The sequence below is a fragment of the Pelobates fuscus genome, chromosome 3 (genome assembly GCF_036172605.1).
Source record: "Pelobates fuscus isolate aPelFus1 chromosome 3, aPelFus1.pri, whole genome shotgun sequence".
NCBI classification, from domain to species: domain Eukaryota; kingdom Metazoa; phylum Chordata; class Amphibia; order Anura; family Pelobatidae; genus Pelobates; species Pelobates fuscus.
In genome coordinates this window covers 12,939,384-12,957,339 of record NC_086319.1, presented here as the reverse complement: position 1 = coordinate 12,957,339, position 17,956 = coordinate 12,939,384, and the positions used below count along the sequence as shown (strand labels likewise).

Genomic DNA, 17,956 nt, shown 5'->3' with positions numbered 1-17,956 from the left:
TTAACAGCTTCAGCTAAATCATCATTGTGTTACCATAAAACGGATAGCACTGCTTACCGTTAATACAGCCCGTTACAATGATAATAATTTAATAGTTTTGACTGTACCCATACATATAGTATATGTATATAGTATGTCTATATATTGCTCCACCTGTTGGTTTTGTTGGAGCAGTCTGTTACAATCATAGCCAGGGGAGGTGTGGCTAGGGCTGCATAAACAGAAACAAAGTGATTTAACTCCTAAATGACTGTGAATTGAGCAGTGAAATTGCAGGGGAATGATCTATACACTAAAACTGCTTCATTTAGCTAAAGTAATTTAGGTGACTGTAGTGTTCCTTTAAATGTACTTCATTGCAAAATACAATTCCCTCCTTACAATAAATAAAAAAATAAAGTTTGGTTAATTTTAGCTCAAATATAACACCCAATCCTCTTGTTTTGTGACACACCACTTTACCACGTTATCCATCATCCTACATTACTGTTAAAGTGAAAGCCTGATAACCCAGCCCCCTCAGAATGTCTTAATAGGGTGTCCCCCTAAAAGACCCACGCTATTTGGTGGTATTTATGCAACTGGGGTAAAACAGCAACAGACCTACGTGGCCTTAAAGGTACCTTCTGTCATCAGTGGTGGCATTGCCCTGGCGTTGTTTGATTGGATACTATATATACTCATCTTTAAAACATTTATTATACCCATGGGTACATATTGTGTTAATTCTTCCATCTGAGCGTAGTACGAGAGCTGTGTAATTTCTGTATTGTACATATTGTGTTTCCTTTCTTTTATTTTCATTATTTTACATTATATTTTGTTTGTTTTTGTAGGATACATACACTGCCTTTTATAAAATAGACAGCAACCGCGATGGTATAGTTACAATGCATGATTTCCGGAACCTCCTGGATGGATTCATGTTTATCATGACACAGAAAGAGTATGAGCGCCTATTGAATCTCTTAGGACTAAATTTAAATTCGACTTTAAACTATGTCGAGTTTCTTAAATTGATTCAAAAACAGGAGAAAGATGACAGCCCCCCGTGGCTAAATTCCGTGTACAGGTACGTTTACATCTTTTACTTCCAACACTTTAACATTTCTTTTGCATTAGTATCTGACTTTAAATAACTGGAGAACTTGAATTTTTTTTTTTTTACTGAATTTTGGAAATGGTTTTCATTGCAAAGCAGAATTATTTCTATAAATATGTGTATGTTTAATAGTTTTATTCACTTCCTACCATTTAACAGCAATGCTTATTGTTTCTTCAAAGGCCAAAGCAGAGCAACGAATGTGCTGATCTGGCATGTGAACAGGCTCATTACTACCTCGTCAACAAAGCACAGGTCAGGTGGCATGACCTAGCCAAGGTAATAGCAGTGACCGGTACTCAATTCTGTCATCACTACTTCCCATTGTGCAGTGCCAGCGATTGGGCATTGAGTGCTATCTACCTGGGACATTAATCCTTCTTCATGCCGCAAACAAGAGAATGGGGAGATCACTTATCGAGCCTTCAAGGAACTCCATTAATGGTTGTTTCATTAACTAACTAAAATAAAACAGGAATTGCTCAGCTCCCAGTCCTATGTTCCTCGATGTCCTAGTTTCAGACTCCAGTGCATGGAGTAGGTCCAGGAGAATTTATTTTGGTATTTTAGGATGAGAAGGACATTTGGGTGCCAATAGCTTAGAGTTTTATCCCACTGGCACTGGTGTGGTTCCCCTAAATGTTAAGGCGATTGCACACAATGCACAGTAGTAACTGGTAAACTACCATTAATGGAATCAGTATTCAATAAAACTTTTATTCATGGATGTGGAGGAGAATAAAACAGGGGCCGAGATAATCTCAATTCACAGTTTTTTCAGCCCTGTTTAAACCCTGTGTCTCAGCTACATTTAATAAAAAATATGTCTCATCCAGAAGGAATTGAGTGAAGATGCTTTGTATGAATTTCAGACAAGCCTAGAGGTTCGGACTCCCTGTTCATCCTGTAGTACAGTTCTCCTACAACATGAAACATGTGCTGCTGTTCTCTAAGTTATTGTCCATGTTTAGCTTGATTTGTTCTTTTACAGACATTCTGTGAATTTGATAGTGAGGGGAATGGCATTGTACAGAAGAAAGATTTAAAGAATGTCTTGTTCAGGTTTTCAATTCCCATTACTGCTAAAGAATTTGAAAAACTCTGGGACAGGTGAGTTAACCCATAAGGTACTGTGATGTGAGAAATCTGATTATTTCCTATGATGTTCCTTAAATTACAAGTACAGTGATTCAGCCAAATAATTAAACATTAATAAGACTAATTAAACCAGGCCATAGAGGACTCTTCCATAGTGCTTACTCCCTCTATCTCATTTGCATTATATCTTATTCCTTCTTATGTCTCCTACGGAGATGATTGAACATAAAACTCTGAAGACTTTATTGCTATTTTTATTTTTGGATAGGCCTTTCTGCCACTGGACAGTCCCAGAATACTGGACAAATAAGACTTTTAGGGGAACCCCTGTTGGACAGGGCAAATACTACTTATGGGAACCCCTGTTCTGTTAAGTTGACATCAGTCATTCCAGACATACTAGAATTTTTTTTTTCTGTATTAGTTGTGTCTGTCTAGCTGATGATTCCCAATAGTTTATTTTTTTTAGGTCAATTTTAAATCTTATATACCTCTAATCACAAAACGACAGCTCAGGTGTTCCTACTGTCCTCCACAAAAATATACAGCTTGTTTCTATTGTGGTCAGAAATTTTTATTGACAAATTGCTAATTGATAAATTGTCTGTTACTAGTAATTGGTAATTGGGAAATGGTAAATGGTAGCTCCAAAAATGTTCACATTACCCTTTGGGATTAATAAGGACCACTTTGCATTATTTACCACCTGGTTGAAAATAACTCTCTTGATACCAAGCCAAGGTCAGGTAGACCAAGACAAATTTCAGCCACAACTGACAGAAGGATTGTTCGGGATACAAAGAAAAACCCACAGGCAACCTCAGGAGAAATACAGGCTGGTTTGGAAAAAAACAGTGTGGTTGTGTCAAGGACGATACTTGAACAAAAATGAGCTGCATGGTCAAGTTGCCAGAAAGAACCCTTTACTACACCAATGCCACAAAAAAGCCTGGTTACATTATGCCCGACAACACCTTGACATGCCTCTCAGCTTGTGGCACACTGTAATTTGGAGTGATGAGACCAAAATAGAGCTTTATGGTCACAACCATAAGCGCTATGTTTGGAGAGGGGTCAACAAGGCCTAGTGAAAACAATACCATCCCCACTGTGCAGCAGGGTGGTGGCTCACTGGTGTTTTTTGGGGGGGGGGGGGGGGGTCTAAAGGCACAGGGGATCTTGTGAAAATTAATGGCAAAATGAATGCAGCATTTTATCCTGAAATTACTGGCAGACTTTTTGCATTCTTCTGCATGAAGGCTGCGCACGGGACGTTCTAGGACTTTCCAGCATGACAATGACCCTAAGCACAATGCCAAGTTGACCCTCCAGTGAGTACAGCAGAAAAAAGTGAAGGTTCTGGAGTCGCCATCACAGTCTCCTGACCTTATTATCATCGAGCCACTCTGGGGAGATCTCAAAAGTGCTGTTCATGCAAGATGGATAAGGTTAGGTTGTCCCATTCTGTCACGGCGGCGGGATAGGGAGCTGAAGGAGAGGAAAAAGGCTCCCCATTAGGATGGCTATGGAAATGTGAATATGGTTCTTGGTAGGTTTCGAGCCCTGTCGGTGGCTCAGAACCTGGTGGGGTAGGGGTATCCGGGTATACCCTACCATGGTTAATTAAAATGTTGGCACTTTAAGTTATGTTCATGTTGGAATACTGTTATATGTTATTTATATATAGGGGTCATCCTGAAGGATGTGATGGCAGAGTGTGGGACAATGACCTTTTTCTATACTAATTTATTATTACTATTTAATAAAAGCTGTGGACAGGTTTGACCCATATACCCTAGTGTCCGTGTTTTATTGTGTTAGGTATGTGGGGGACTTTGTCCTGATTCCGCCTGCCCATATGGTGACTATGCACCTGTCATGTAAATATTCCAGAAGTTATATTGCTTCTAAACAGGATAAACCGTATATTTCCTCATTGCTGCCTCACATCCTCTGCTGGTTTTCAGTAGTTCTCATGCTAAACATTTATTCATTTAAATCATTTTTCCAGATATGATCCAGAAGGAAAGGGCTACCTCACACATCAGGAGTTCCTCCACAAACTGGGGGTGGACTCTGTGTCCATGGACAGTGGTCCAAGCGCTCGCATTGCAGATGAAAACCATGAGTGTCTGGAGAAACATTGGAGTACGCAGCATAAACTCCATGAGGAGATGGATTCCTTCCACAAACACCAGACTAAAGCTCTGAACATCAAAACCATTGAACAGCAGGTCAAGTAAGGGTTAATGCAATCTTTGCTGCGTTCTGCGGTTCATTTTTATCATTTTGTGCCTTTACGTCATTACACATGCAGAGTATTTACAGAATTACACTATATTCAGGAGTTTGTTACAGTGAAATGCTGCGATCTAGATGGTGTAACATGGAAACCAAATTTGGGTGGCCAGATGTTCTCCATATTGTTATATTAAAAAAAATTTGAAAGATTTACATTAACGTGGTGCATTTACCTCAAGCTTACCTTTCTCCTAATGTTTCCTCTTCTTTTCTTTTTTATATCTTTAAAACATGAGACAAAGTATGGACTACTTTGTCTGACGTCATTTTCCTACACTTGACAACCTTGACAAAGGGTGGAGCTTGCGGCAAGCTGCCCTTTATTTGTCAGGTTTGTCAAGCTAACAAAGCTTACCTTGAGCTCCGCCCTTTGTCGCCACTGTCAAGTGTAGGAAAAATACTTTAGGCCAATATGTCCCGATCCAATCCAGGTTCTGTCAGTATGAGCACTGGAATAAAACAGGGAAATACAGAAATCCTGGATTGTAAGTGGGGCATGAGGACAGGTTCGGGAACCACCAAAGAGGAAACATTAGGAGAAAGGTACGTTAGAGGTGACAGAGACACTTTAACCAGTTCTATTCATACAGGTTATTTATTAAAGTGAGAATTCAAAGTGAATTTCAAATTTAAGGTCAAAATAACTGGAAAAATCTCAGCTATGATTTCAGTTTGGTTATTCTGGACTGAATTTGAAATTCATTTTGAATTCTCACTTCAATAAATAATAAAAAAAAAAAAAAAAAAAAAAAGAATAATCCTTGCTCCCAGCTGAGTGAGGCGAATATTCAAAGTGGGGGTGAGCGGACAAGGTATTAAACATTGTGACATCACCGCGTGATTAACACTGTGTTTTCTATGGCCGGCTGCAATCTGGGATATTGTGCTTTGATTTGGGGTATAGGATAATGGGTTCAACTGTTTGTGTATCAATAATTCTCACAGTAATTAATAAATGGACAATATGGTAAGACGCACTGAATTCCCCCTGTAAGCTCAGTGCCCGTTTCTCACTTTCTCCTTTTCTTCCCCATAAAATGGTGTGTTCTGGATCACTTTATATGCATTGATTTCTTTTTGGTTCTGCAGGGATAAATTCAGGGAATATTACCAAGACTTTGGCGCAGCGTTTGCTAAGATGGATAGAAACAAAGATGGATTGATAACGCTGCAGGATTTCCGAACCATGCTCCAAGACATGAATTTTTATTTGGAGGATGATCAGTTTCTCGATCTCCTGTGCAGGTACAGACCACTCATTCTTAAAGGCACAGTACAGACTTTATAACAAAATTCATAAAAAAACAAAACCCAAAGTATAGCATCATTTAAAACACGAAAAAAATAAGTACTTTCCTCTGAATGTCCATCTCGTGTCCCATTTCCCCTGGAACAGAGTCACCTTTACATCAATTAGGGAAACTGGCATGTGTTATAGATTGCGCACATGCTCCTTGTATGAATGCCACACAGTGCATGCACAGCACACAGAAATATCCTTAATGAAGTCAGTCAGAGCCCGGGTCTGAAATAACGAGACAAGAGAATTAATGAATGATGGTATTATCATCACTCAGTCACCCAGCAGCTTACGAACACTCTCATAGAAAGCGATGAGAGGCTCACAGTGTCTTAGAATGGTATAGCTATATATGATGATGTCTTAGAATGGTATAGCTATATATGATGATGTCTTAGAATGGTATAGCTATATATGATGATGTCTTAGAATGGTATCGCTATATACGATGATGTCTTAGAATGGTATAGCTATATATGATGATGTCTTAGAATGGTATCGCTATATAAGATGATGTCTTAGAATGGTATAGCTGTATAAGATGATGTCTTAGAATGGTATAGCTCTATATGATGATGTCTTAGAATGGTATAGCTATATATGATGATGTCTTAGAATGGTATAGCTATATATGATGATGTCTTAGAATGGTATAGCTATATATGATGATGTCTTAGAATGGTATAGCTATATAAGATGATGTCTTAGAATGGTATAGCTATATATGATGATGTCTTAGAATGGTATAGCTATATATGATGATGTCTTAGAATGGTATAGCTATATATGATGATGTCTTAGAATGGTATAGCTATGTATGATGATGTCTTAGAATGCTATAGCTATATATGATGATGTCTTAGAATGCTATAGCTATATATGATGATGTCTTAGAATGGTATAGCTATATATGATGATGTCTTAGAATGGTATAGCTATATATGATGATGTCTTAGAATGGTATAGCTATATATGATGATGTCTTAGAATGGTATAGCTCTATATGATGAGGTCTTAGAATGGTATAGCTATATATGATGATGTCTTAGAATGCTATAGCTATATATGATGATGTCTTAGAATGGTATAGCTATATATGATGATGTCTTAGAATGGTATAGCTATATAAGATGATGTCTTAGAATGGTATAGCTATATATGATGATGTCTTAGAATGGTATAGCTATATATGATGATGTCTTAGAATGGTATAGCTATATATGATGATGTCTTAGAATGGTATAGCTATGTATGATGATGTCTTAGAATGCTATAGCTATATATGATGATGTCTTAGAATGCTATAGCTATATATGATGATGTCTTAGAATGGTATAGCTATATATGATGTCTTAGAATGGTATAGCTATATATGATGATGTCTTAGAATGGTATAGCTATATATGATGATGTCTTAGAATGGTATAGCTCTATATGATGAGGTCTTAGAATGGTATAGCTATATATGATGATGTCTTAGAATGGTATAGCTATGTATGATGATGTCTTAGAATGGTATAGCTATATATGATGATGTCTTAGAATGGTATAGCTATATATGATGATGTCTTAGAATGGTATAGCTATATATGATGATGTCTTAGAATGGTATAGCTCTATATGATGAGGTCTTAGAATGGTATAGCTATATATGATGATGTCTTAGAATGGTATAGCTATATACGATGATGTCTTAGAATGGTATAGCTGTATATGATGATGTCTTAGAATGGTATAGCTATATATGATGATGTCTTAGAATGGTATAGCTATATATGATGATGTCTTAGAATGGTATAGCTATATAAGATGATGTCTTAGAATGGTATAGCTATATATGATGATGTCTTACAATGGTATAGCTATATATGATGATGTCTTACAATGGTATAGCTATATATGATGATGTCTTAGAATGGTATAGCTATATATGATGATGTCTTAGAATGGTATAGCTATATGTGATGATGTCTTAGAATGGTATAGCTATATATGATGATGTCTTAGAATGGTATAGCTATATATGATGATGTCTTAGAATTGTATAGCTATATATGATGATGTCTTAGAATGCTATAGCTATATATGATGATGTCTTAGAATGGTATAGCTATATATGATGATGTCTTAGAATGGTATAGCTATATATGATGATGTCTTAGAATGGTATAGCTATATAAGATGATGTCTTAGAATGGTATAGCTATATATGATGATGTCTTACAATGGTATAGCTATATATGATGATGTCTTAGAATGGTATAGCTATATATGATGATGTCTTAGAATGGTATAGCTATATATGATGATGTCTTAGAATGGTATAGCTATATATGATGATGTCTTAGAATGGTATAGCTATATGTGATGATGTCTTAGAATGGTATAGCTATATGTGATGATGTCTTAGAATGGTATAGCTATATATGATGATGTCTTAGAATGGTATAGCTATATATGATGATGTCTTAGAATGCTATAGCTATATAAGATGATGTCTTAGAATGGTATAGCTATATATGATGTCTTAGAATGGTATAGCTATATATGATGATGTCTTAGAATGGTATAGCTATATAAGATGATGTCTTAGAATGGTATAGCTATATATGATGATGTCTTAGAATGGTATAGCTATATATGATGATGTCTTAGAATGGTATAGCTATATATGATGATGTCTTAGAATGGTATAGCTATATATGATGATGTCTTAGAATGGTATAGCTATATATGATGATGTCTTAGAATGGTATAGCTATATACGATGATGTCTTAGAATGGTATAGCTGTATATGATGATGTCTTAGAATGGTATAGCTATATATGATGATGTCTTAGAATGGTATAGCTATATATGATGATGTCTTAGAATGGTATAGCTATATAAGATGATGTCTTAGAATGGTATAGCTATATATGATGATGTCTTACAATGGTATAGCTATATATGATGATGTCTTAGAATGGTATAGCTATATATGATGATGTCTTAGAATGGTATAGCTATATATGATGATGTCTTAGAATGGTATAGCTATATATGATGATGTCTTAGAATGGTATAGCTATATATGATGATGTCTTAGAATGGTATAGCTATATGTGATGATGTCTTAGAATGGTATAGCTATATATGATGATGTCTTAGAATGGTATAGCTATATATGATGATGTCTTAGAATGCTATAGCTATATAAGATGATGTCTTAGAATGGTATAGCTATATATGATGTCTTAGAATGGTATAGCTATATATGATGATGTCTTAGAATGGTATAGCTATATAAGATGATGTCTTAGAATGGTATAGCTCTATATGATGATGTCTTAGAATGGTATAGCTATATATGATGATGTCTTAGAATGGTATAGCTATATATGATGATGTCTTAGAATGGTATAGCTATATATGATGATGTCTTAGAATGGTATAGCTATATATGATGATGTCTTAGAATGGTATAGCTATATATGATGATGTCTTAGAATGGTATAGCTATATATGATGATGTCTTAGAATGGTATAGCTATATATGATGATGTCTTAGAATGGTATAGCTATATATGATGATGTCTTAGAATGGTATAGCTATATATGATGATGTCTTAGAATGGTATAGCTATATATGATGATGTCTTAGAATGGTATAGCTGTATATGATGATGTCTTAGAATGGTATAGCTATATATGATGATGTCTTAGAATGGTATAGCTATATATGATGATGTCTTAGAATGGTATAGCTATATATGATGATGTCTTAGAATGGTATAGCTCTATATGATGATGTCTTAGAATGGTATAGCTATATATGATGCTGTCTTAGAATGGTATAGCTATATATGATGATGTCTTAGAATGGTATAGCTATATATGATGATGTCTTAGAATGGTATAGCTATATATGATGATGTCTTAGAATGGTATAGCTCTATATGATGCTGTCTTAGAATGGTATAGCTATATATGATGATGTCTTAGAATGGTATAGCTATATATGATGATGTCTTAGAATGGTATAGCTATATAAGATGATGTCTTAGAATGGTATAGCTATATATGATGATGTCTTAGAATGGTATAGCTATATATGATGATGTCTTAGAATGGTATAGCTATATATGATGTCTTAGAATGGTATAGCTATATATGATGATGTCTTAGAATGGTATAGCTATATATGATGATGTCTTAGAATGGTATAGCTATATATGATGATGTCTTAGAATGGTATAGCTATATATAATATATAATGATGTCAGGAATAACTGGACTGTTGTCACTAATATTGCTGCAGCAGGAACGAAGAGAACATTAACCTACACATAGCACATGACGTGTTACATGCACAGAGTGCCTCTTTAAGGGGTGCATTTGCTTGTCTTCTCCTTTTACAAATCATCTCTCTTGCCTCCTTTGTAGGGAGATTTTAGGCTGGAGTGTCTCATTAACCCATTGCTGCTATTTGGCAGACAGGTGAAACCAGATTAAATACAGTGAAATTACATCAGAAGGGTTTTTGACTTCTATTGTCAGGGACAAAGCAGTGCTAATTTGTGAGGTTCTTCATGAAAAGGTTTAAATGCCAAGATCGCTGTTGAGTGGAAACATCTGATCTTTACCCGTCACTCGAGCCTTATTAACATACTTTTGTCAGATTACTGTTTCATGAGCCATATAGTTAGGGTAAATTGGGGCACGTAGCGCCTGTGAAAGCTATTTAAAGGATCTATTCTGCTAGTAAAGAGCTCTCATTGTCCATGCCCACTTTCCAAGCGCCTGCGATCATGATTTAACATAAAGGAGAGAAGCATCAACTGATGGGAGCATGGCACAGATTAGCAGCTGCTAGATAGTGATGCCAAGTCCTTTATGGAACTCCCCAGCACCAGAGGATACAGCAACCCAAGTTTAATGGCGCCCTGTTACAGGTTACCCCACCAGGCATTATGTCATGGTAAAACACACAAAATGCCAATGTGTCAAATGTGTAAAACCACTTCAGTTAATTAACAGTAACCGAACTTCCAACAGAAATTTTCTGCGGACTAAGGAAACGAACACAGGGTTATTTACTGAACGAGGGATTCAAAATGAATTTCACATTTAAAGGAACACTATAGTATTCTTGTCAGTGTAGTGCCTGTGTGGCTGTTTAGGTCACCAGACCCCCATCAGAGCAGTAAGAAGGTTATTGTACTCACCTTTTTTCCCACGCTGCACTGGTCTTGCCGCGGCTGGCTTCGAATGATTCCACCTTCATGGCTGAGCACAACTCTAGTTCTAAAATAACAGCTTAGTCCCCTTACCTCCATTTAAAATAGTGAGTTTTCTCACCTTTTTCCACGTCGTGCGGGTCCGTTGCAGCTGGCTCTGCCCACACTCGGCCACCTTGGCTGAGATAAAAAAACTTGACGATCTAAGGCAATTTAATGCTTTTCAATAGGAAAGTATTGGGAGGCTATTGCGTATACACCAATCCGCACCTCTTCATAGAGATGCATTGAATCAATTAATCTCTATGGGGAACTTCAGCGTCTCCACGCAGAGCATGGAGACACTGGATGCAAGTGCTGCACACTGTGCTGCACTGCACCAGGAAGCACCTCTTGTGGACGTCTGAGCAATTGCCACTAGAGGGAGCAATGTAAACACAGCCTTTTCTCTGAAAGACTGCAGGAACAGACCAAAGACACCAGAACCACAACATTAAGATGTAGTTTTCTGGTGACTATAGTGTCCCTTTAAGGCCAAAATAGCTGAATTGGAAAAATTCTCCAAGTTGGGCATGCTATTTTAGTCTAAAAATTTAAATTCACTTCCTGACAATTCTCACTTTAGTGATTAAGCCTTTCAGATTTCATAGACATGGTGGGCATCTAAGAGCCATTTTAAATCCAGTACACTTTTCTTCAAGCCAAAGATTAAATACAACTGCAGCGTAGGTCAGCCATAATGAAGTATTTCACAAGATTACATTGTGATTTCATGGAGTATCTTGGAGATGTGTTATCACCCAACTCAATGATAATTATTTTATCAAATATGTGAAGCATAAACGGCTGAGTTAACCCAGTTAGGAATCAATCTGCAACTGTGGCATTTGAAGTGGTATTACAGTTGACACATTAACCTACTGAGCTATTTCACTGGCCTAATAATTGCAGACACAGCTGGGTGAACTTACTTTAGAGCTCAGTTTTTAATATTTTTTCTTTATTGAGAGGAATTGTGATGAATAAACATTTTATATCTCTCATATTCTGATGTTTTAATTTCAGGCTAAAAATGAAAGTGTGTGGCAGCAAGCTCTCGTACTTTGATTTTCTCAAAGTTGTGGATGACGGCAGAGCTTCCAAGTATGGCCGGCAACAGGAATCTAGCGCGCGCTCAGACAATTTCTATACACTCAGCCCACAGAGGGCACTAACCAAGCTAAAAGAATCCGTGGCTGCTTCGTATGACCAGCTGTACACGGTAAGAATGGACTCTTGCTGAACATTAAGTACCCTCAAATGTAGCTCATGGTCTAACTCATATGGACTCCTATCATTCTAAACATCATGCTTCCCTATGGGAATTTCGCTGATGCTGTAAAGTTCCAGCGTCATTTAGGCAACCAAAAGTCCATTAGCAATAAGGAAATACCTCCAGTGACTGTCTGATTGACAGACACTGAAGCAATCTTAGTCCTGCAATGTGAACATTGTAATATCTCAAAATCTGCAATTATTTACATTGCATGACTAAGGGGGGCAGGGGCACTGCACCCAGACCACTACAATGAGATGAAGTAGTCTGGGTGCCTACAGTGTCCCTTGAATAACCTTTGGCTACAACAGCTAACATGCTCTTTGCATTGAGTGCAGCTATGTTTGGGAGCAGGAGGAGCTAACACCTGTCATGTGATCACCTGCAGTCCAGAGCTGCCTTAATAGCTTCTGGCAAAAATGTAAGAAAAAATATATGTTTTAATATACACGATGCTTACAATGCACGTGAATGATTGGTTAACCTAAAAAAGGTCTGTTTGTTTTCTTTTTCATTTTTTTAAAGAAAATTTGAATTTTGAATGAACTCCATTATTTTTAATGATACTCCAAACATTTCTAAAAGAAAACCAACAATGTTCCTATGTACAACCTGTTCTCTGTTGTAACTAGCCGAGCTCGGTACTGATCCAGTTTTCAATTCACTACAATTTGGAGTTTAGTGACTAAATCCCTAACTGTATATAGATATCTCTCCCTTAAAAGTAATTCACTCCACCTCCACCACTATTATACCGCAGCTCAAGTAGCCCAAATAGCCCACTGGCACTGCCCCATAAATCAACACCGATGGGTTGACATAGAATCCCTCATGATGGGTGCGGACCTCCCACAGTTCCACATCTGGACACCAAGAGAACATCGAGTACTCTTACGGACCGATTGCCCAGCCATTCTAAACTCCATCAGCTTATGGGACCAAATCGTACAAAAATGTAAACTTACGGACATACCGTCCTCAATGACCCCACTACTGCGCAACAGGGCATTACCACCGAGACTTAGGGCACGAGACTTTAAAGGCATATAAGCCACAGGCCTACAACGCTACACACACATGTATATAGACAACCAACTAGTACCATACCAACACTTACAAACCCTTGCCCCGCTAAAAACCCGCAACTTCTTCCGATACGTCCAATTAAGATATTTTGCACAAACCAAAGAGGTTAAAACTGCAAATGCCAAACCCATTACGTTCTTTAAACAAATCTGCCTAAAAGAAAAAATGCCAGCGAAATTAATCTCACTGCTATACAGCCACATCTGCTTAGAATCAGGAACATGGGGAACACAGACATACACAGACAAATGGGAAGCAGATCTGGGTGAAACGCTGGAGGGAACAGATTGGCAAGATATATGGGAGGCAAACGCAAAAGTGTCTATATGCACGACCCTACAGGAACAAGCATACAAAATAATGCTACGGTGGTACACAACCCCAGTCAAACAATGCCACATGCAACTAAGTCCCAAAGACACCTGCTGGAGGCTATGCGGGGAAAAAGGCACATACATCCACATGTGGTGGCACTGCACCAGAGTTAAAGAGTTTTGGGGAAAAATAGTAGACTTAAACACCAGAATCTTACAACGACGAATAACACTGGACCCTTGGGCATGTCTCCTATCACGACCAACTGAAGGGCTAGACAAACATGACCAAAGGCTATTGAATATGCTTAACTTGGCATAATACTGGATAAAACCCGAGGTACCCCCAATCACTCTAGTAATCTCCAAAATCAGGGACAATTACTTAATGTACAAGATGACAGCACAGGTCCGCAACACCACCACCACATTCCAAAAAGTATGGACCCTCTGGGAACAATATGATGTATAAATACAAGACAAATTAGCGCTCACCCACAGACAAATATTCACTCGTGCAATTCAGAGTAATACTTCTGAATTTACCCATATTTTCATTCTATATTCTATTCTATTTTGTTCTTCTTTTGTACATATTTTCCTGTTTACATAAAGTAAAAGAAAAACCTTGACAGACAAAACGGAACACTACACAACAACAGCTTCTGCGCAAGCCACACGAATTGTACCAACAATATATACTATGTACGCTGCTCACCTAACCTTCCTTTGTGTAACATAATCGAAGCAAAAACTGGTGACTAGGCCTCTGCGTGAGCCAACATTAATGTCGCACTGAATGTCTGTCGAAGCATAAAGAAAGAATTGAAAAAAAAATAAATAAAAGTAATTCACTTATAATATTCCTGAACAATCCCAAGAAGAACATGTGTACTGCTCCTTTAATACTGGGGGATGTTCCCTTTAAATGTGAACTTGTGGATGTGATATCTAACCTCAGTAAAGTTGTAGCTCCGCCTTAAACCTATCCAATCCTTATGGCACTTTCTCTTTTTACAGGCTTGTTCGTTATTTGATAAGGATGACACAGGCACAATAACAGTCTTTGAATTGCGACGTATACTTGACAGTTTTTGTTTTAAACTAACAGAGAAGCAATTCAAGTACCTTGTGAGTAAATTAATGCCGGGCGATGATCACACAATAGACTGGCAAGCCTTCCTACATCATTTCCCGGCGTCGAGTGACGAGGTATGAAAGTGTTTGTTGGCACATCAAGAATTTCACGGAAAACTAGTAATTTTGCTGCAACCATCTATTATCGACATGACTGATGACAACTTTATATCTGTATTGTTTTTTGATATAGGCTATTTTTATCAAAGTGCCAGTCGCATACGGTACATCCTTTTCAGTTCTCTGTCTTTTGTTCTTTTTTTTTTCATGTTTTTAATACAATAAATGCGAAGACAGTTTAATAATCAAAACGTGCTTTATTAAATATGTATTATTTGCGGTAGAATGGACAGACAGACATAACAGGCAGCCTCACGTCTATAAACATGAGTTTCGTTAGACTTTGACTAATGCCACGGTGTGAGGATCAGCCATGATTTCAGTACAACTTAAATAGTTATTAACAGGGAAAGCATCGCGAATTGGGAAAACAGTGAATTGTGAAAAAACTTAAAACTACGTTTCTAGGCCCAAAAACCAGTTGTAGCAAATTAACATCCAAGTGGCAAATGTGGCTAAAAGTCCATCTGCAAAATTTATCCAACCTAGGTATTGTCACAGCCTGGATATATTAGCCTGATTTTATACCATTCAGAGTTTAGCAAATGACCCTGTTACTGCTTTTTAAACTTTACCTTCTCAAATATGGATTATTGTTCGGCTTTGAAAATGCTTTTTTTTATGGAAAATAGTGTTCTGCTTTGCTCAGTAGTATGTAGTGGTATGTAATGTAGTAGTTGAGAGCCGTTCGAAGTACAGCTGTGATGTTCTCCTACTCACCATGCACCCATTACTTCCCTGCCTGAATGTGTGCAAGTGGAGAGAGAGAGAGAGAGATGGATTAATGAGACTTTAGACAGGGAAAGTCAGTGACCCTAAAATATACATTGATTTTAGAAAATAAGTACAAACTAGGAGATACAGTGTAATCAATATCAAATTCAGGGATCGTCAGCAGCGAACGGGGCATTTTTAATCAGTCTTCTAATCTCCAGCTTTTTCTTCCTAAATTCCTAGATTTTCTTCCCTGGTCACTACACTCAGATTGTGTTTTCATTTTTTAATTCTTTTATTTTTTCTTAAAATGCTGTGTCTTGTTCACCTTTACCGGTTAAGCCATTGCCTGTCTGAAAAACAAGAAAAGGGACATAGTGTCACCACAATAAGTGTATACAAAGAAAAAGAGAGATTAAGAAATGCCATGGCGAGAAGGGAATTAGAAGAATAGCAGGGCGGGATAAGGGGAGGACCGGGGTTAAACCCATAAATAGCCAACTTATCAGGCAGTTAAATGGGCCGAATGGCTGGAAGATATTCCCGTAGGACAGCACGTCTGTTATATCTAGGGCTGATGTTCTAGGAGAGGAATTCTTTCCAGGGAGTCATGTGTATATATACATTTAATATCTCTTCATTTTACTGTATGTACCATGAAAAACCATCTAATAAACTATAAACTGCAAAAAAAACAAAAACCTAATAGTTAAATTTTTAACACAATGTCTGTTAAGTTTTATCTACAAGATGATTATCAGACGTATTGGTGTGTGAATAGGTGTAAACGGCAGATCAGCTGTGCTAGAAATAGACTGTATTTACAAAATGTCCATCCCTAAAGGTATAAATAGGAACAAGTTCTTACTAGTTGTTTTTTTTTCTGATTTCTCCTAGTCCAACTCCACGTGGGCTGAGCGAGTGCAGAAAGCCACCCGCACAAAATCTGTCCCAAAGTTATCAATGAAGGACATCCTGACCCATGTCCAGGAGGTAGTCACGGCTCGCTTCCAAACCATTGTGCAGGCGTTTGTAGACCTCGATTGTGCAAACAGTAATATCATCTCTAAGGACGGCTTCCAGGAACTTTTCAGCAGGCACTTTATGCTGGTGACAGATGAGCAGGTATCATTTTCTGTGATCATTCATCCCTACTGTTTATGTATTTTACCGTGCACTTCGAATCCTTCTCTGTGATCATTTATCCCTACTGTTTATGTATTTTACCGTGCACTTCGAATCCTTCTCTGTGATCATTCATCCCTACTGTTTATGTATTTTACCGTGCACTTCGAATCCTTCTCTGTGATCATTCATCCCTACTGTTTATGTATTTTACCGTGCACTTCGAATCCTTCTCTGTGATCATTCATCCCTACTGTTTATGTATTTTACCGTGCACTTCGAATCCTTCTCTGTGATCATTCATCCCTACTGTTTATGTATTTTACCGTGCACTTCGAATCCTTCTCTGTGATCATTCATCCCTACTGTTTATGTATTTTACCGTGCACTTCGAATCCTTCTCTGTGATCATTCATCCCTACTGTTTATGTATTTTACCGTGCACTTCGAATCCTTCTCTGTGATCATTCATCCCTACTGTTTATGTATTTTACCGTGCACTTCGAATCCTTCTCTGTGATCATTCATCCCTACTGTTTATGTATTTTACCGTGCACTTCGAATCCTTCTCTGTGATCATTCATCCCTACTGTTTATGTATTTTACCGTGCACTTCGAATCCTTCTCTGTGATCATTCATCCCTACTGTTTGTGTATTTTACCGTGCACTTCGAATCCTTCTCTGTGATCATTCATCCCTACTGTTTATGTATTTTACCGTGCACTTCGAATCCTTCTCTGTGATCATTCATCCCTACTGTTTATGTATTTTACCGTGCACTTCGAATCCTTCTCTGTGATCATTCATCCCTACTGTTTATGTATTTTACCGTGCACTTCGAATCCTTCTCTGTGATCATTCATCCCTACTGTTTGTGTATTTTACCGTGCACTTCGAATCCTTCTCTGTGATCATTCATCCCTACTGTTTATGTATTTTACCGTGCACTTCGAATCCTTCTCTGTGATCATTCATCCCTACTGTTTAGGTATTTTACCGTGCACTTCGAATCCTTCTCTGTGATCATTTATCCCTACTGTTTATGTATTTTACCGTGCACTTCGAATCCTTCTCTGTGATCATTCATCCCTACTGTTTATGTATTTTACCGTGCACTTTGAAT

The 17,956-nt window shown here is 37.6% G+C and overlaps 1 protein-coding gene across 2 annotated transcripts in view; it reads left to right on the top strand.

Moving 5' to 3' along the window:
* EFCAB6 (EF-hand calcium binding domain 6) overlaps window positions 1-17,956 on the top strand; it is a 110,909-nt gene that overhangs the window by 70,067 nt on the left and 22,886 nt on the right. For both annotated transcript variants that reach the window (XM_063446717.1, XM_063446716.1), the window contains exons 19-26: window positions 837-1,072; window positions 1,285-1,381; window positions 2,094-2,212; window positions 4,212-4,439; window positions 5,591-5,746; window positions 12,087-12,282; window positions 14,757-14,948; window positions 16,605-16,832. In XM_063446717.1, the coding sequence (XP_063302787.1) occupies window positions 837-1,072; window positions 1,285-1,381; window positions 2,094-2,212; window positions 4,212-4,439; window positions 5,591-5,746; window positions 12,087-12,282; window positions 14,757-14,948; window positions 16,605-16,832 (1,452 nt within the window). The remainder of the gene's footprint in view (window positions 1-836; window positions 1,073-1,284; window positions 1,382-2,093; window positions 2,213-4,211; window positions 4,440-5,590; window positions 5,747-12,086; window positions 12,283-14,756; window positions 14,949-16,604; window positions 16,833-17,956) is intronic.